Here is a 20459-nt window from a genome sequence, read left to right on the forward strand (position 1 = left end):
TAAATCAATCAAAATCATACCTATTATTTTTTGTCAGATCAGCAAAAACTACATTTTTTGGTGTACTGCAGAATTTTAGTAATTAGTCTATGTGTGCCATGAGATTAAAAAAGGGTTGAAAATCGCTGCTCAAAATTCTTGAAATCTTTTCAGTTCCATTTAATACCAAAACTATCACTCAAGGAAAGTACACTCAGTGCCAGGCAGGCAGCGGGTTGAGGCTGGGTAGGAGGTGCAGAGCGCGCCGGGGAACCTGGTTGGGGCGCCCTGCCCAGCTGGGGAGAGAGTCTGGGAAGGCCCCAGGAGGCAACAGCAGCGGCAGATTCTGTACCCTAAGGACTAACCTGGGCACATTGTGGAGGTGGGGGTACGTCAGCTATCCGTCAGCTATCCCATCCCGGTCTGACTTCCTCCCTGGGCAGCCCCGCGGCGGTGTCGGCTCTGGACGCCGGCCAGAGAGGCGGCACCGCGCGGGGTCGGAGGCGGTTCCTGGGCGCAGTGGCCGCCCAGGAGCGGAGCGCGCGCGGGGGAGCAGGCGGAGTGGGGACAGAGCACCTGGAGGGCCTGTCTGGCGCTCAGGTGGCGACATGGAGGACGGCGGCGTGCTCAAAGAGGGCTTCCTCGTCAAAAGGGTGAGCGCGCCGGAACCTCTCTGGACTTGGCCCAAGGCAGCCCTGCAGCGGGCGGGAACCCATTCACCTGAGCGGGGTCCCCAGCCCGAGCCCTGCGGCGGGCGGGAACCCATCCACCTGAGCGGGGTCCCCAGCCCGAGCCCCACTGCAGATCGGGCCACCTGGGCAATGCTGGGCAGAGTTCCTGTCTGTGGGGAGAGTGGTGGACAGTGGTTGGGGTCAGCTTTCTATAGAAGGGTTCCAGAGCACAGGCAAGGAGGGCAATCCCTATTGGCTAGGGCAGGTGGCAGCTACCAAAATGGATATCTTAATGAAAACAACTTATTAAAATATGAAGAGTTCAGGATTTAAATGTGAAGGACTAAAGCAACGTAAGCGCGCGCGCCCTGTAGTTTAGGGCGCCCGTCCACGGAGTGCTCGCCTACGGGCTTCACAAGCACCCATGAGCAAGGAGCAAGCCCATGCTTCTTCAGCGCTCACTGTGCACCGGCCTGGGACATTGTCTCCTTTAGTCCTCCCTACAGCCCCACAGGTGGCAATACCACATGGCCCCCTTTCTCCAAGGGGAAAACAAAGCTCAATGAGGCAGCGAGGTAACTTGCTCAGGATCTGAGTGCTAGCCAGTAACAGAGGAGGATCAAACCCACTCAGGTTGACTCCAGACCTTCTGTCCACTGCAGGGTGGGTATTGTTATCACTCTGTCGCAGATGAGGAAACTGAGAGTCAGAAAGATGAAATCGTTGGCCCAGAACCCCAGGGCTAATAACAGGTAGGACTGGAACCTCCATCCTCAGTGCTTTCCCGTCACCCCACCATGGCCTTTCCCATAGCAAGCAGGAGTCCAAACAAACACGGGATATGCAGGATCAAAGTAGAAAATGAACCAAAGAGCAGGTGTAAGAGGGATTTCGATGTTTTAAAATTCTTTTAACATTGATATTCACGCTTAGCATTTATGCTGTGAGCCAAGCATAAACCTGGGCACCAGCCTTTGGCTCTTACGTTGAATTCACTGCTTTGGGACGGGCTCCCTTTTCCATCCCCTCCTCTGACTTCGGATCAGCCCTGAAGTCTGGTGTGGCTTTAAGGTCCATAGGTAACATAGTCATGTTTTGTTGCACCTTGATTGATAGTGGAGAGTGGGTGTGTTGTTTGCTCAAAACTGTAAGCAGAGAAGTGCTGGAAGGCTGAGCCGGATCAAGGGTCAGGCTGGGTATAGTGAGGTACAAAATTCCACACCTGCTTCATGCCACTCTCATTAAAGTCATAGTCTGAGCCCTACGGTTTGTGGAGGCAGATGCACCTCAGAGAGTCAGCCTGTGGGGGAACTTCTGTGGAGGCAGACGCACCTCAGAGAGTCAGCCTGTGGGGGAACTTCTGTGGTCTCCACTTCCCTGAAGCTTCTGAAGTTGGTTGGGCAGGGGGTTTCTGTGGGCATTGCTGATTGTTGGGGTCGTTGGGTCCTGGTAGGGGTCTGTGGAGGACAGACCCCCTCAGATGGGCCCTGTGGGCCTCCCCCTGTTCCTAGGGGTTAACTTACACAATTCCCCACCCCTGCCACCACACAGAGTCAGGGGAAGGGAGGATGTGAGTTCTCTTCTGGACAGGCACCAGTGCTGGGTGTCCAGCTTACAGAGTCCAGGGTGCAGGGAAGTGAGGATGGTCAACAGGTCTGACCAAGAAACCTGCAACAGGGGCTTGGCTGAAGTACATAAAGCTCTTTCCAGACAAACCCAAAGACAGGAGTTTGGAGCCTGACCCTGAGGCAAGCAGAAGCCACACCCTTTCCTGCAAGGTGATTAGTGGGCCCCTGCCTACTGACCAATCTCAACTTTTTCTCTCCCCCATATCCCCTTTCCTGGAAGCCCCTGCATCTATTGGAGAAGTTGTGGGCTATGGCCGGTGGGATTCCATAGATTTAGGAGGGTTTGCATTTCAGAGATGGGGCAGGGCCTGAGCTAGAAGCTCAGTGTACAGAACAGTCATCACCAGTGAGGGTGAAGCAAGGGCAGGCAGGGGCAAGAAGGATTTGGCTCCTAATCCTGCCCAGACAAGAAAGAAGCAGAGCTCCAGGCAAAACGCAGGGTGCTCAGTAGGCCTGGCTTTAGAGGAGGGGGAGGGGAGGAGGAGGAAGCCAGGATCAGTGTGGGTAGGACAGCTTTTCCTTTCAGAAGAGGCTGAGGCACTCGAGGCATTGCTGCCCTGTCCCCACCTCCAACAGCACTCTTAGAAAACAACGTGGCTCTGTTAACACGCTTTGGCCTAGACATTTCATTGGTGGGGCGCTATCCCAAGGAAACACCATAGAAGGTTTATAAACAAAGTGTTATTTATGTAGTGAAAAATTGAAAACTACCTATATAGCCCCCCAAATAGACAAATGATTCAGTGAATTATGCTTATCCAGATGTTTAAAATGTTCATAATATTATAACTTAAAGAGAAAAAATATAAAAGGTATAAGTAAGAAAAAATGTGCATAGAAGAGAAAAGTCTAGGCATTCTGGAGGCTAAAAGACTGAGATCAAGGGGTTGCCATGTTCCTCTTTTTTTTTATGTGACAGAAACAGGGAGAAAGAGACAGAGAGAGGGACAGATAGGGACAGACAGACAGGAAGGGAGAGATGAGAAGCATGAATTCTTTGTTGCGGCACCTTAGTTGTTCATTGATTGCTTCTCATATGTGCCTTGACTGGGAGGCTACAGTAGAGCGAGTGACCCCTTGCTCAAGCCAGAAATCTTGGGCTCAAGCCAGTGACCTTGGGCTTCAAGCCACAGACTATGGGGTCATGTCTATGATTCCATCGCTTAAGCCAGTGACCCCTGCGCTCAAGCCGGATGAGCCTGGCTCAGGCCAATGACTTAAGGGTTTCGAACCTGGGTCCTCTGTGTCCCAGGCGGATGCTCTATCCACTGTGCCACTGCCTGGTCAGGCACCATACTCCTCTTGAAAGCCATAAGGGGGGATTTTCCCTTGCCTCTTTTGCTTCTGATATTTGCAGGCTGTAGAGGAAGAACCCAGCCATTTCCTTCCTATGTAGGGAAATCCTAGTTCTTCCCTCCTGTGTGTGGGTGTTTACCCTGTGAGTCTCCTTTACTTTTACATAGAACACTTCTCTTCTGACACTTCTGGTCACCAAATATGTGGAGATTTTCTCCACTCCAAGCAATTCTTTGGGATAGCAGCTGGGTGTCCTACACTTCAGCTCAATTCTGACACTGTCTATCCAGAGACAGTGTCAGATCCTAGGTTCAAGGCTCAGTCCCACAAGACTGTCCCATCCCCAACACACACACATGCACACGCACACGTACATGCACACGCACATACGCATGCACACGCATGTACACACATGCATGCACACACTCGTGCTCATGCGCGCACACACACACGCGCACACACATGCGCACATCTCAGCCTGTTTGTCACCTGTGTTCTGACCAAACAGCTGTATAGATGGGAGGTTCTAATGTCCCCTCTACCCCTCCTTGGATCTGATTAATTTGCTCGAGTGGCTCACAGGACGTAGGGAAACACTCGTGTTTACTGGTTTACTAAAGACTGTGATAAAGGGCCCTGGCCGGTTGGCTCAGCGGTAGAGCGTCGGCCTAGCGTGCGGAGGACCCGGGTTCGATTCCCGGCCAGGGCACACAGGAGAAGCGCCCATTTGCTTCTCCATCCCTCCGCCGCGCTTTCCTCTCTGTCTCTCTCTTCCCCTCCCGCAGCCAAGGCTCCATTGGAGCAAAGATGGCCCGGGCGCTGGGGATGGCTCTGTGGCCTCTACCTCAGGCGCTAGAGTGGCTCTGGTCGCAACATGGCGACGCCCAGGATGGGCAGAGCATTGCCCCCTGGTGGGCGTGCCGGGTGGATCCCGGTCGGGCGCATGCGGGAGTCTGTCTGTCTCTCCCCGTTTCCAGCTTCAGAAAAATGAAAAAAAAAAAAAAAAAAGACTGTGATAAAGGACGCAGATCAGCAGCCAGACGGACGGGATGCACAGGGCCAGGCATGTGGGAAGGGGTGGGGGGCTTCGCGGCCCCCTCCCAGCACCCACGCTCCCAGTGCTCAGCCGCCCAGGAGCTCTCCGAACCCCGTGCTTTGGGATTTATGGAGGCTTTGTCACCTAGGCACTACTGATCATTAACTTCATCTTCAGCCCTTTCTCAAGAGAATGGGGGTCCGGGGCTGAAAATTCGATGCTCCTAATCATGGCTTCGTCTTTCCAGTGACCAGCCCCCGCCCAGGAGCCCACCCAGAGTTGCCTCATTGGACAAGGGACATTGCTATCACGTCGGAAATCACAGGGCTTTCTCAGGAGTTCTGTGCCAGGGAACTGGGGACAGAGACCAATAGATGTATTTTCCAGTATCTTACACAGGCAAGACCCGGTATTTCTCAGCTTGTAGATGCATCTCTCTAATCTCTGCCTCCATTGTCACATGACCATCTTCTCTCTGTGTCTCTCAGTGTGCAAATTTTCCTCTCTGTGTAAGGACACCAGTCATATTAGTGTCACTGGGGTCATCCTAGTCCAGTATGACTTAATCTTAACCTGATTACATCTGCAGAGACCCTATTTCCAAATAAGACCACATTCAGAGGGACCAGGTGTTAAGAATTCAATACCCTTTGTAGGGGGGCAAAATTCAGCTCATAGCAAGTGCCATACCTGCTTCTTTATAGGTTTGTAAAGTCTTGGACAGACCTTTCTGAGCCTCATTGTTCTCATTACAGTTAGGGAGTGGTATACACTTTTTCAAAGAGTCCCTCCAGCTGTAACATTCTGGCCTCTTAAGCCCAGCCTAGAGTTGCCATCCCAGCTCTGGGCTCTCATCCTGCCCCCTAAAGAAGCTTTAGGGACTCCCAGCCACTCATGGTCCAGCTGGTTTCTGGCCCCAGCCAGCTACTTACAGACAAGGAGCCCGGAGAGGGAGGAGGCTGCCCAGGTGGAGGGCCTTGTTCAGCTTCTGCTTACTGTGATTTTGGCCTCTGACCTTCTTTGCCGGTGACTTTGGACCACCCCTTATGCCCCCTGAACATGGCGCAGCTTATGTGTAGAGCAGGGATGATGGTGCTCTCTTCCCATTCCGTGGGTCAGTACAGCAGCCGCCTGCTGCGCAGCCTGCCCAGTGCGGCCTACTTTATCCAGCGCTGCCAGTGTGGTCAGAGCAACCTTTTTAACAGCAGAATTTATACTATCCCCCTTCTGCTTAAAAGTCTTCAAAGACACCCCTCCAGCCACAATATAAAGATCAAACTACAACACAGAGCCTGACGCTGACTGGGCCCCCCTCGCTTCCCAGTCCCTTCCTCACAGCCTCTGAGCCCCATTCATACAGAACTAGCTGGAGTTTTCTAGAAGTCGGAGCAGTTTTCTGCTCTATCTTCCGTGCCTTCCCAACCCAGCCAGCTCCAGAATCAGCTCCTCAGGGAGCCTCCTTCACCCTCCCTCACCCCCTCCACCGCCTCCGAGAGAGCTGCGTTCTCCATCTGAGCTCGTCTTTGGGGTTTGCACCATGCCCTGCATTCGTTATCTGTTGTGTAACAGTCACTCCAAAGCTTAATGTCTTAAGACAACATTTATCACACAGATTCTAAGGATCGGGTAACCAGGAACAGCTCAGCAGCAAGATTCTGGCTCAGACTCCCATAAGGTTGTAGCCAAAATGTTGCCCAGTGCGGCAGTTGCTTGAAGGCTGCATGGCCTAGGGGACCTATTTCCAAGCTCACTCACATGGGTAGTGGCCAGAGGCCTCAGTTTCCCACCTGCGCAGGTGCTGCTCAGTGTGGCAGCCAGCCTTCCCCAGAGCGGGGAGGGATGGGGCGGGGAGAGACAGGGACCGACCCAAGACTACAGCTGCACAGTCCTTTCTAACCTAATGTCAGAGCTGACAGACTATCACTCTGCCATGTTTTCTTGGTCACACCGACCAACCCCGCCCGGTACAGCGTGGGAAGAGACCGACCAGTGTAACTACTAGAAGGTGGGGATCTTGGGGGCGCACCCCCAGGCATCTGTCCTGGAACTTACCACACCGGGAGGGGTCTTCGTCTGTCTTCCCCACTATCTTGGGTCAGAATGTTGTTCATCTTCATCTCCCTGCTGCCAGTGTTGGGCTTGGTGCAGGGTATTTAGTCATTCATTGTTGAATGAACGCTTTCTCTAATCATCAGGATTTTAAAAAATTTGGACTTAAATTCATTTTCCATTATAAAAATAATGCATGCATATTATTATTATTATTATTATTATTAATTTATTTATTTTTGCATTTTTCTGAAGCTGGAAACAGGGAGAGACAGTCAGACAGACTCCCGCATGCGCCCGACCGGGACCACCCGGCACGCCCACCAGGGGGCGACGCTCTGCCCACCAGGGGGCGATGCTCTGCCCATCCTGGGCGTCGCCATGTTGCGACCAGAGCCACTCTAGCGCCTGGGGCAGAGGCCAAGGAGCCATCCCCAGCGCCCGGGCCATCTTTGCTCCAATGGAGCCTTGGCTGCGGGAGAGGAAGAGAGAGACAGAGAGGAAAGCGCGGCGGAGGGGTGGAGAAGCAAATGGGCGCTTCTCCTGTGTGCCCTGGCCGGGAATCGAACCCGGGTCCTCCGCACGCTAGGCTGACGCTCTACCGCTGAGCCAACCGGCCAGGGCTTATTTATTTATTTTAATGGACCGCTTCACAAATTTGCATGTCTCCCTTGCTCAGGGGCCATGATGATCTTCTCCGTGTCATTCTGATTTAGTCATGTGCTGCCGAAGCAAGCGTTGTGCGTCTTATTTTTAAACACTACAAAACTACTCAAGGGTGTAAAATGAAAAATAAGTTTCTATTTTAACTCCCTGCAGCCAGTCTTAGCGCCTGGAGGTGATGACCACTAACATTTCTGTGGTGTCCTTTCAGAAGTGTTCTGAAATAACTAGCAGGGTTATTCTTGGGTATCATATGAAGTAATGTAAGTGAAAGTGCTTTGCTCATGTCAGAGACCACGGCTGCTCTGATTCTTGGTGGCTCAGATTGCTGGGGCTGACCTAGGGACCCCCAGTGGCCTCCCTGGTCATCCGTTAGGACCAGAAGCCCGCCTCTGCAGCCACAGTGTTGTTACACATTAGAATAGTTTGCATTTATTTTTTACTGTTATAAGTCGTGATCCTCTGAGTGTCTTACTGCATACAATCTTTTCCAGATGATTTATTTAGCACAAATCCCTATAAGTGGAATTACTGGGTCAAAGAATTTGTACATTTTTATGAGGGCCACCAGCTGCCTGGAGTTTTCTCCCTGCACAGTAAATGCTCCTCATCAGCCTTTCCCCTCAGACCTCTCTCCTTTGCCAGCTGTCAGGGTCAGCTGCTCACAACACAGGCTACCAGCAGGTCTGAACAGGGGGTTTCACTGTGAATTATAAATACTAAGGAACTCGGGAATATTTGGGAGGGCCAGAGAACCAGGCTGGGATGCCATACAGCCGGGACGCTGCAGTCAGACAGAAGTACCTCACAGCACCCGGGCATTTCTAGTGGAAACCACTGCTGACGCTGTTTGCCGGTTGTGCCTGACAACCCCAGGGTTGGGTGTCACAACAGCAGAACCTGTTCTTCCGCCATGGCCTTGCCAGAAATTCCTGTTTCCCGTGTTTGGTTGCTGCCAAATGGGCCTCATTGCTCCATGCATGCGACGGGCAGCAACTCGGTCACCAAGCTGCTCTCTTTGGTCAGGCATTCTGGGAAACGTAGCACTTGGTCCAGGAAAGTACAGTGTCTCCTCACTGGCTTGTTCTGCTCCACATGTGTTGGTTACACTTTTACCTGTAACATCTCCACCTCCTTTCTCCTTTCCCTGGTGATTTATTTTGCTGCCATAACAAGACACCACAGGCTGGATGACTCAAACAGAGAGGTCCGTTTTTTCACAGTTCTGAAGGCTAACATCCAAGGTCAAGGGGGCAGCCAGATTGGTTTCTTCTGAGGCCTCTCTCCTTGGCTTGCATATGGCCCCCAACTTGCTGTTCACATGGCCCTTCCTCTGTGCCCGTCTCCCTGATGTCTCTGTGTGTGTCCAAATTTCCTCTTGGCTCCAAGGACCCAAGACAGATTAGGGTCCACCTCCCGTCTTATTTTAACCTAATCACCTCTTTAAATGCCTTATCTCCGAATGGAGTCACATTCTCAGGTAGTATGGGTTTGGGCTTTAAATATGATTTAGGGGGCGTAATTCAGCCCATAGCACCTATGCTTTAAGATTGTTTCATCTTCTCCCCTTTGCTACCTCGCCCCAGCACCCACACCACCAACTTTGACTGCATTCTCCTCCCCGGCACAGACCATGTGTCGTGTGCCAGCAGCTTCCTGGAGCCCCTCAGTGGGGGTCACAAGAAAGGCCACGTGGAGAGCAGTGGAGAACCCCCACTGCTGAGGAGTTGGAGCCAACTCTTTTCTGTTTCTTTAAACATGTCTGCCCACATCCAGGAAAGCTGTCCACTGTCATATTGCACATGGATTCCAAGGACAGGACACAGTGAGGACAGCAAGAATGTAAAATTCAACCTGACCACCTAAGTGCTCTCCTGTGAACAGCCTGGTAACACTTAAACATATTAATGAGCTCTTTATCAAATTGACTTTGTTAAACATTTGATTTGGTTGCCACCGGAAATCCTGTTGGGCACAGGCCAGTGCTTATGAGGTCAGCTCCTTTAAACTTCTGGCTCCCTAGTAGCACTTGGTAGAGCTGAGTGTGGGACAGCATCACTGCCCAGCAGGCATGAGAGCGGAGGGGGGGGGGGGGCTCTGAAATGAATATGTGCTGGGTAAGGAGGTGAGTCTCTGATTCAGATGAAGTGCACCTCTCTCGGTTAGAATCTAGCCCGCCTTAGGAAAACATGGAAAGAAAGTTGCTTTCATGAGTATGTTCTAAGTCCATTCCTTTCTGACTCCTCAGTAGACATTTCTCATCTATTGGTCTGTTCTAACAACAGGCTCCCTGCCTTCACCTGACTACCCTGTCCACTGGCTCTGTGGCCCACCTGAGAGCCCCCCAAACTGCCCTGCCTCTCAGGCCTGTCGTACCAGGCTAAGCTGGCATTCTTAGCACTGGTAGACCGTGTGTGGCTTCCACTTTACAAATTGTCCACGTCCTTTGACTAGTAATATTCTCTCTCTAGGAATATATCCTAAGGAAAGAAATGAGAGATGCAGATCAAAATATTTGTGCAAGGGTATTCATTGCAGAATTGTTTATAATAGTGGAAAATATGAAACAACCTCAGTTACAAACACAGGAGACTGAAAAGTAAATGATGCATCCACCTAGTGGTCATTTAAAAATATGGTTTAAAGACATTTAATGGTGTGAGATGATGCTCAGCAAAGGTCAACAAAACAAAAACTAGGAAATAAAAGTATGTGTAATTTGGCCCTGATTTAAAACAAGCAAACAAACAAAAACTAAGAAGTACTAAAAGGAAAAGAGACTGGAGGGAAAGATAGAAGTTAGCAATGGCTGTCTCCTGGTAATAGGAGTTTCTCTTCTGTATACTTTGCAGTGTCTTCCAAGGTTAATAACCAGAAAAAAAGGCCAAATGGGAATAAGAAGGCCAATGTCAACGGTTTTTGTTAACATACTCAAAGGGATGGCAGAGATATCCAGACAAAAATGAAAATAAAACATGATTCTGGACTGGATCCTTTGGCCATTAAAGACATTATTGGGGCACTTGGTGAAACTTGAGCTGGGTTTGTGGAATAGCTGGAAATAACATATTAATGTAAATTTCCTGATGTTTATGGCTGGATTGTGGTTTTGTTGGAAACATCTTTATTATTATTTTTTTTGTAGGCGATACACAATAAAATATTCAGAAGTGATGGAGCCTCATGTTAAAAACTTATTCTTAAATGGTTCTGTGAAATAAGTTTATCTTTTCTCTGAATTGCAATTATTTCAAAATAAAAAAATTAAATTAAGCTAAAAAAAGGATAATGCTATCCCCCTTGTTGGAGAGTCAGTTCCATGCCACAGACTGGCTACTTGTACCGTGGGCACCTCTCCCTGAACGCAGTGCTGTCTCCGAGCCACCTCACCTCGGGGCTCTACCGCAGGGGTCTCAAACTCAACTCAGCATGTGGGTCGCAAAGCAAGATCACAGCGGTTCGGCGGGCCGCACTAGGTCTACAAAGGCAACTGTTACGCAACACTTTTCTCACTGCAGTTGAAAACAAACAAAAAAAATCAGTACAACAAGCACAATCGTACATGCAGTTTACTCAATGTCACAAAACGAACAGAAACTGTAGTTCGCATCACAACTGCTGTTAACTAAGCTAATATCTAGCTAGGATGCTAGAGAAATGAAAAATACAAGTAGGCCCCTAGGCTTACTTAATTTTATCCAAAATATTTTGAACTTCGTAGATTAGTCTGCGGGCCGCACAAAATTGTTCGGCGGGCCACATGCGGCCCGCGAGTTTGAGACCCCTGCTCTACCGTCTGTCCTCAGGGTCACATTGTCCACAACTGGAAGGTGCGCTGGTTCGTCCTTCGGCAGAACACGCTGCTGTACTACAAGCTCGAGGGCGGTCGGAAGGTGACCCCTCCCAAGGGCCAGATCCTTCTGGACGGCTGCACCATCACCTGCCCCTGCCTGGAGTATGAAAACCGACCCGTAAGTGAAGGAAGGCCCCGGCCTCCCGGCATCCCCCTGGCCTGGACCCTTACCTCCGGCCTCTTTGGTGAAGATGGTGTGGGTATTGGGAAGAGAGAGCTCTGTTATCACTGAAAAACTTAGTGCAAATCCTGGCGATGCCACGTGCCGGGTATGTGACCTAGGGCAAGTCGTGAGCCTCTCTGAGCCTTTGCATTCCTGGGCTCACATCAAGGGGTGTATATGCCCCAAAAGTCAGGACAGCTTCCACACTACCTGCAAAAAAATGTCTGAATCAATCGTTTATTGGAAGGCCCAGTATGTGCCAAGAAATTTGTTAGGCTTGGAGGAGTCAGGGAAGAAAATGTCAGGTAAGATAATTTCTTCCTGAGTTAATAACTGTGTTTTGAAAGCAAGTGGTTAATTGAAAAACATTCAGAGATACATGTTGAGTCAAACATTACTAGCCATAGAGAACGCTGTACCGTGAAGAGGAGGACGTCTGCTCAGGAACGGCTTTGCAGGGAACAGAGGTTTGAGCAGAGATTTACAAGAGGAGGAAGATAGACGTTCCAGGCAGGCGGAGGGTCTTGAGTAAAAGTAAGGGGAGAGAGAAAGATGGATTTGGAGATGAGGATGGCCAGTGTGCAAGGAAAATGTTCACTGAGGGAGCAGTCGTGGGGTGGGGGCAGATGGAGGTAATGGGGAGTCACTGAAGGTTTTGAGTAAGAGATTAAACTGATGAAAACCCTCTTAGGAAGAGCAAAAGTCAGTTCCTAATAAGATTGCTAGAGCCATAAAGAAGAGATCTTGCCTGACCAGGCTGTGGCGCAAGGGGTAGAGCGTCAACTGGGATGCTGAGGACCAAGGTTGTTGTTGGCTTGAACGCAGGATCATAGACACGACCCCATGGTTGCTGGCTTGAGCCCAAAGGTCGCTGGCTTGAAATGCAAGGTGGCTGGCTTGAGCAAGGGGTCACTGGTTTGGCTGGAGCCCCCTCCCCTCACCCCCCGTCAAGGCACAAATGAGAAAGCAATGAATGAACACCTGAGGTTACCGCAACTATGAGTTGATGCTTCTCATCTCTCTCACTTCCTGTCTGTCCCCCCATCTCTCTCTCTTTCTATCTCTCTCTCTCTTTCAAAAAAAAAAAAAAAAAAAAGGTACCTTCCCTCTGAGTCTAGCTGGCTGTCTCTCCCGCAGTTCCTCATTAAGCTGAAGACTCGCACGTCCACAGAATACTTCCTGGAGGCCTGCTCGCGAGAGGACAGGGACGCCTGGGCCTTTGAGATCACAGGGGCCATACACGCCGGGCAGCCGGGGAAGGTCCAGCAGCTCCACATACTGAGAAACTCCTTCAAGCTGCCCCCTCACATCAGCCTGCAGTGAGTGCCCGTCCCCCAGATCCTCAACGGCAGGGGTCCCCAAACTTTTTACATAAGGGGCCAGTTCTCTGTCCCTCAGACCGTTGGAGGGCCAGACTATAAAAAAAACTATGAACAAATCCCTATGCACACTGCGCATATCTTATTTTTAAGTAAAAAAACAAAACGGGAACAAATACAATATTTAAAATAAAGAACAAGTAAATTTAAATCAACAAACTGACCAGTATTTCAATGGGAGCTATGCTCCTCTCGCTGACCACCAATGAAACAGGTGCCCCTTCCAGAAGTGCGGTGGGGGTCGGATAAATGGCTTCAGGGGGCGCATGTGGCCTGCGGGCCGAAGTTTGGGGACCCCTGCTCAATGGCCTGGCTTTGCTGCGGCCTCATCTGTCTGTGGGCAGCGGGAGGGGGCTCTGTTGTGGCCACACAGGCCTGGCAGCCACCACCTCAGGGCCTTTCGTTTGTATAATATTATTTTCTCTCTGGCGAACCCCCCACCCCGTCACTCTGGGGGCCTCTGCTGCTTCAGCCCATCTCACTGTCTGAGGGCCTCCCCCCAGTGTCGGGGGTGGGGCTCAGGCTGTGTCACGGCTCCCCAGGAATCTCCACTCGCCAAGTCGTGGGGCTTGTTTGCAACCTGGTTGCAAGAGTGATGAATTCTGGTCACACCGGCATTCTGGTCACACTGGCATTCTTGCCTTGTGGTGTTCCTCACCGGTTCATTCATTCACTTGAGAAATAGTTCTTGAGTCCCTACTGCATGCCATACCCTGGGCTAGATTCTCAGGAGGTGCAAATGGGAACACGGTCTCATGGCAGGGGCTTCCCAGCCCAAGTCCATACGTAGAAAATGAGAAAAGAACTTCCATCGGTGGCAGGAATCATCCCACAGAATAGAAGGAGAGCGGGCCAGTGGTGGGGTTATACTATGAAGTAGGGGTGTTTGAGAGGAGTTGCCCTCGTGGAAACTGTTACAACAGCCCATTTGTAGGAAACACCCCTAACCTTCCAAGCAGCAGACGTGTTCTTCCCGTCAGAGATGCAGTGTGAGTTCATTCCTGGGCTCACAAAAAACTCCATAGCTGGCCCTGAAATCATGACTGGGGATCCCAGACCACGGGGAGTGCAGGGAGCAGCAGCGGCAGGGTGGCCCGAGATGGCCGCGTCACATGTGGGTGTGGCCACAGCTCCCTATAACAGGTGTGGATTCAAGTGACGGACAACTTTGAGAAGCAGCTGCAGGAGTTCGGACTTTACACAGTAGGTCATAGGGACTCACTGCACATTCTTTTCTTTTTAAATGAAAAATCACAGCTCTTTAGTTTTACAACAAAGCGATACCTGTCTGGTATAGAAATATTAGAACATTTAGATGAGCAAGAAGAAAAGAAAAGATCCGAAATCCTACCTTTCAGATTCTGACCCCTCTTTTTTGTGACGTGCGTCTCACTGTTGGCCACTTTCCTGATAGCCTTAGCAGCTGTCCTTGGCCCCTTTCTGATATCTGTCCGTGTGATGAGGGTCCCCTCTCCTTTGTCTTCCTCCTGCGTAGTCGCATCGTGGACAAGATGCACGACAGTGGCTGTGGGATCCGGCCAAGCCCCAACATGGAGCAGGGAAGCACCTACAAAAAGACCTTCACAGGTGAGCCTGCCCTCCAGGGCAGTGGGAGCCTGGGGCAGGGCGAGCTGGGGCTTAGCCATGCTTGCCCAGCGTGTGTTGAGGCCAGAGCTGCCTGCTGTCCAGCAGGGTGGCCCGAGATGGCCGCGTCACATGTGGGTGTGGCCACAGCTCCCTATAACAGGTGTGGCCTTTGGTCTGCTTTTGTGTGGAGCCCCAAGGCTGCCCAGGAGATCAAAGTCAATGAGGTCACAGCCAGGCACCCTAGAGGAGGCTGGTCTGCAGCCTGTCTTCTGACTGCCGGTGCCCTTGTGCTGATGCAGGCTCCTCCCTGGTGGACTGGCTCATCTCCAGCAGCTTTGCAGCCAACCGTCTGGAGGCCGTGACCCTGGCCTCCATGCTCATGGAGGAGAACTTCCTCACGCCGGTCGGTGCCCGGAGCATGGGAGCCATTCGCTCTGGGGATCTGGCCGAGCAGTTCTTGGATGACTCCACGGCGCTCTACACTTTTGTAAGTTATGGACCGGGTTTCTCTGGCTGCCATGGTAGAGGCAAGGAAGGGGACGCAGAGTGGAGGCCAGCGGGCCCACAATCATGGGTTTGGGGGACAGCTTCACCCCCAGGTAGAGTGGGGTTCTTTTCTTTCCTTTTCTAAGTGAGAGTAGGGGAGATACAGAGATAGACTCCTGCATGTGCCCTGACTGGGACCCACCCAGCAACCCCCATCTGGGGCTGGTGCTCTGCCCTTCTGGGGCCATGCTTACAACTGAGCTATTTTTAATGCCTGAGGTTGGAGGCTCCATGGAGCCATTCTTAGTGCCTGGGGCTGATGTGCTCAAATCAATCAATCCATGGTTGTGGGAGGAGAAGAGAGAGAAAGAGAGAGAAGGGGGGTGGGGAACAGATGTGCTCTGACTGGGAATTGAACCTGGGACATCCATATGCCAGGCCGACGCTCTACTGCTGAGCCAACCGGCCAGGGCCTAGAGTGGGTTTCTGTATGGAGGATTTTCCTTTCTCCTGTGGGAGCCCCATAGTCTATAACTGAGACTTTTTGTAACAGAATCTTTTCTCTCTTCCCACTAGGCTGAGAGCTATAAGAAGAAGACAAGTCCCAAGGAAGAAATTAGCCTCAGCACCATGGAATTAAGTGGCACAGTGATAAAACAAGGCTACCTGGCCAAGCAGGTACGGCTGCCTTGCAGCAGGGAGGAGATGGACAAATCTCAAACTCAGGGGAGACAGCAGTTTCCTCAAAGGCTGGGAAGGGCTGAGACTGCTGGAGGGCACTAGCTATCAGCAGAACCAGCTAAAGCAGGAGCCCAGCAGCAGCCACAGGGACCAAAGCATGCATGTGTTTGCGCCCCCGTCCCGGACACAGGGGTGTTCAGGGAAAGGTTACACACAAGTAATTATCACATTAAAAAATATCATCTATGTCACGTATTTGTCTGGAAGGGCGTCGCTACTGGGTTGTTCTGCATTTGCCGCCTTGTGCTCTCTGAGGCTTTCTGGGGTCTCTGCTGTCTCTTATAGGACTCTGCATGCCCCCTTGATACATTTTCCCAACAAAAAGTATTTTCTCCCCCTACTTCAGTAGGCTGAAGGTGAAATTTTACAGGGTCATCTCAGAGTTTAGAAATTGACCATGGCCACTCCTCCTAGGCATGTTTGGGAGAGCAGCCCTGTTAAACGGGAGACGGCCATGTCACAGTCACACCTGCGGCATTTCCACCCGTGCCTAACAAAAACTACCGCATTCAGCACGTGAGGTGTGAGTCGACCTCTGCAAATCCCTCGTGTGTGTGTGCACCTTACACACTGTGTGAAAGTGCATGTCTGTGCAATGGGCACGTGCTGCTCAGTGCCACTGTTACTCAGAGCCCCTGGTGTTGTCGTCATCTGTTCCTTGCACATCAGGATCCCCATCGGCTCTCCAGTTACTCACATTTATGACGCTGCCTGGTGACAGTCTTAGTGAAAGGAGGTGGCGAGGTCCTGGGAGGCCACGAGGTGGATGGGGGAGGGACATGGGTGTTCCAGACTAGAAGGGTCAGGAAGCTTTGTGATCCAGGGGGTGGGGCCAAAGAGAGACATACACGCATCAGCATCTTAGACATTTAGGTTTTAACGCCTAATCGAGCATTTCCTTTTGTGACATAGAATGTTAAAGTGGATTTTGCTGTATATGTGTACACACATATACATGCAGCTGCAGGTTTGTTTTGACACTTAAGTTGGTGCCCTTGGGCTCAAGTTTGCTTGTGAGCTCTCAGTCCAGTTGACATCTGCCGCCTTCCTGCCTTCCTTGTGCCCTGAGTGGTGTCCGGGTAATGCTCCTCTTTCCTTCAGTGCTGACCCTCTTTGGCTCTGTCAACTCAACTAAATGTGACAGTGTTTTTGCTAAGTGTCACTGAGCAGCGAGGTCCATGACACATCACTGCAATCCTTGAGTCTCCGGCAGGCCCTTCTTAGAAAGTAGTCCCATTAGAGCAAGCTGGCCTGGAGGTTGGGCGTGCAGTACAAGGAAGTGGGAGGGAGTGACTTTGAGCCTTGAACCCTTTCCTGACTTCAGGGCCACAAGAGAAAAAACTGGAAGGTGCGACGCTTTGTTCTGAGGAAGGACCCGGCTTTCCTGCACTACTACGACCCTGCCAAAGTGAGTACTGCATGCTCATTTAGTACCCGTGTGAGGCACTGCTACGACCCTGCCAAAGTGGGTACTGCACGCTCACTTAGTACCCGCGTGAGGCACTACTACGACCCTGCCAAAGTGAGTACTGCACGCTCACTTAGTACCCGCGTGAGGCACTACTACGACCCTGCCAAAGTGAGTACTGCACGCTCACTTAGTACCCGCGTGAGGCACTACTACGACCCTGCCAAAGTGAGTACTGCACGCTCACTTAGTACCCGCGTGAGGCTTCCAGATCCTCTCTCCCAAGCATGGCCGCAGCCAGCTGCACCCCTCCCTTCTGCCCGCCTCCCCACCGTACTGCCGCACTCTACCTTTCCCTCCACAGTCCGTGCTACTCTTGTAAAAGCACAATCACTCTTTCCTTTCTCACCTCATTGCCTGCTCAGTGGAGCTTCACTGATTCGCAAGGAAAAGCATCTTTTACTTTCTCCAAAGCTAGCTGTGTGGCTGCGGAGGGTGAGGTGAGCTGATAGATGTCTACCAGGGGCCTCCCAGGCTCTTCCCCCCATTTTTATCAACAGATTTTGTTAATTCTGTCTCAACTTCTAGTCCCACCAGTGTTTTGAAAACTTTCTTTTACTATATAATACATAAGCCATAATTTACTAATTTTCTTTTTTTTCTCACTGATGGAAGAATTGCTATTCTGAGTTTCAGATATAATACTGCCTGCTGAGTTGATACAATTCCAGTTAAAAGAAGAGAAACATGGCCTTTTAGTTGGCCGGTTGAACCCTGTCTTTGGTAGATGTACGATTTTCACTTATTTTTTGAAAGAGTGAAGACTGGGCAGTTCCTCCCTCATGAGCGTCAGGCAGAAACCCCGACCCTACACCTGGAATGTGAGGAGTGTGAGGGAGGCCCGGGGACCCTGCCAGACCCCAGGGAGAGCCCAGGGCCACGGCGGGGTGTGGCACTGCTGCAGCTGCTGTGAGACGAAGAAGCCTCAACTTCCTCACTGGCGCTTAACTATTGGCCATGTGATGTCCAAGTTCAGCCTCATCTTCTGTTACAAATGACTCACTGACTCCTTTGGCACGACTGAGGGTGGCTATAGGCAGGTGCACCTCTTCCCTTTTGTCTGGTCACACAATTCCTAATCAGGTCTCCTTTCCTCTGCAGGAAGAGAACCGGCCAGTGGGTGGCTTTTCTCTTCGGGGGTCACTCGTGTCTGCTCTGGAGGATAATGGCGTTCCCACTGGTAAGATGCAGCTTCCAGCCTGAAGAGCTCAGGGGCCTCCCTCCTGCAGTCTCCAAAATGCTCTGCTGACGAAGGACTGAGCTATGGGAGCTGAGTAGGGCTTTCTTAGTGAGACGATGTTGTGAGTTTTGAAGCCAGTTTCAGAATTAGAGAAAAGGGCATGTGTTCTTAGTGTTTTAATAATACAACTGTATAATCCTTGCCTTTAATATATAAAAATATTCTTTCCCTTCAATTTCTGTGTTTCCTGGTCCATAAGTTCCCACCTAAGAATATTGGCTTACATAGTGTTAAGGGTTAGTAACACACTTTTTTTTTTTGTATATTTCTGAAGTTAGAAGTGGGAGGCAGTCAGACAGATTCCCTCATGCACCTGACGGCGACCCACCCGGCATGCTCACCAGGGGGCGATGCTCTGCCCATCTGAGGCATTGCTCCGTTGTTGCTGGAGCCGTTCTAGTGCCTGAGGTGGAGGCCATGGAGCCATCCTCAGCACCCAGGCCAACTTTGCTCCAATGGAGCCTTGGCTGTGGAAGGGGAAGAGAGAGACAGAGAGGAAGGAGAGGGGGAGGAGTAGAGAAGCAGATGGGCGCTTCTCCTGTGTGCCCTGACTGGGAATTAAACCCAGGACTTCCACACGCTGGGCCAATGCTCTTACTGCTGAGCCAACTGGCTGGGGCCTTGACACATTTTAATACTTATTATCACATTAATATTCAGCGAGGGTAGGAAGATAGTATTATTCTTATTTTATAGATGTGGAAATTGAGGTTCAAAAAAGTTAAACAATTTAAAGTCAAATCCAAAATCTGTGCCTTTTTACATAAGCATTCTAGATTCTTTGGTGTGAGCAAAACTGGAGATCTATGGTCAGCATAGGGGACAGGCCAAGAGGGCTTCCAAGAATGTCTGGACATACCACTGGCCGGCATAAGGCACAGGCGAGGGAGGGGCTGGGAGGGAGGACAAGCGCAAAGCATGCTGCACCTGCTGGGATTCCCTAACATTATGTTTGTATTTAATGAATACTTAATTATTTGTGTTTTTGTCTGCATCTCATTTGATTTTCAGCTGGTTCTAGCTGAAAGCAGACATGGATATTAATTCACTGATTTTTTTTTTTCCTGCTTAGGTGTTAAAGGGAATGTCCAGGGAAATCTTTTCAAGGTGATTACTAAGGATGACAAACACTATTATATCCAGGCCAGCAGCAAGGCTGAGCGAGCCGAGTGGATTGAAGCTATCAAAAAACTAACGTGACAAGGACCTGCGGGGACAGGGCCAGGATTCCTCCTGCCTATCAGATGATACAGACAGGATTTCCTGGAAAATGAGTGTGTCAAGACCTCTTTATTTGGTACTGCTTGGGAGTGAGACTGGTGTTGCGTTCCCTAGATTACAACTGGCAGTGGTGCTGTTTCCTTCCCCACCTCCATGTTAACCTGGAAATGCTAGAACAGCCCTTGGGCATCAGCAGCTTGACTTTTGCCAATCACCACGGCCAGCTGTTCGTCGGGCGCCAAAGTAGGTCTTCCTTATAACACTACCTAGCCACGTTATAATACTAAGTAGAACGCTAGTCTCATGGTGGTTCTTTCTGAAATGTTGTCAACAACTCTTAACTCCTTCTTTGGACTTAATAAAAATTGACTTTTGTTTCTGGCTATTAGAATTCCTTTACAAAACTTCATAGTTTTCAAAAGTTTTTCATGCTTGAGGCTGTATGAATTCAGCAAGGTGATCCTAGAGACATCTCGAGATCTCTGGTGTGACTAAGATGTACTTCATCTTGAATTGGGGATGGTGGCAAAATTTTACTTGAATATTCAAAGAACAGTGTTTTCCTTTGAAAAATAAGCTTGTGTAAGTATTATATACCACAGAAAAATCATGGACTCAGTTGAAGAGATTAGTCATACATACTCCTTCCCCCCAAAAAAGGTAAAATTATTGTTTTACTATGGAAAATGGCATTTAGAAAGATGCAGAGCAGGAGCTCTCTAAAGGACAGAGAAAGATGTAACAGGAAGTTAAATCGAGGCATGGAATTTTGGTTTTAAAGTGAACGTTAACTGAGACAAATAGGTACCAACAAGCTTCACCAGTTGGGAGGTTAATCTGAAGTAGTGAAAAGTCTGTATCATACAATATTTTCTAAAACATTTTTATTGCTTTCAAGTTTATACAGTAATCTGGCACAAGCTACTGCCAGCATTCTTGCTGAGTACAAGTGCTTAAACCTTCCTTTAATGAATACGTAAGATACGTAACTTACACTTA

The 20459-nt window shown here is 50.2% G+C and overlaps 1 protein-coding gene and 1 non-coding gene across 3 annotated transcripts; one reads left to right on the forward strand and one right to left on the reverse strand.

Annotated features, from left to right (window-relative positions):
- The first annotated feature begins 478 nt into the window (after nt 1-478).
- On the forward strand, nt 479-19835 carry PLEK2 (pleckstrin 2). Of its 2 annotated transcripts, XM_066273959.1 has the most exons (9): nt 479-632; nt 11129-11293; nt 12476-12657; nt 14213-14304; nt 14604-14791; nt 15367-15468; nt 16856-16939; nt 18101-18179; nt 19312-19835. In XM_066273959.1, exons 1-9 carry the CDS (start codon nt 588-590, stop codon nt 19437-19439), a joined length of 1065 nt encoding a protein of 354 aa, XP_066130056.1. In that variant the 5' UTR covers nt 479-587; the 3' UTR covers nt 19440-19835. The 2 variants fall into 2 exon arrangements, with proteins under 2 accessions (XP_066130056.1, XP_066130057.1); XM_066273960.1 differs by lacking the exons at nt 18101-18179; nt 19312-19835 and adding an exon at nt 17020-17045 and having other exon boundaries at nt 16856-16961.
- LOC136337021 (U6 spliceosomal RNA) lies at nt 7294-7396 on the reverse strand. The gene has a single exon (XR_010731742.1). It is a non-coding gene; the product is annotated as a U6 spliceosomal RNA (small nuclear RNA).
- Nucleotides 19836-20459: the final 624 nt, after the last annotated feature.

Source organism: Saccopteryx bilineata, chromosome 4 (assembly GCF_036850765.1).
Source record: "Saccopteryx bilineata isolate mSacBil1 chromosome 4, mSacBil1_pri_phased_curated, whole genome shotgun sequence".
Classification (NCBI taxonomy): Eukaryota; Metazoa; Chordata; class Mammalia; order Chiroptera; family Emballonuridae; genus Saccopteryx; species Saccopteryx bilineata.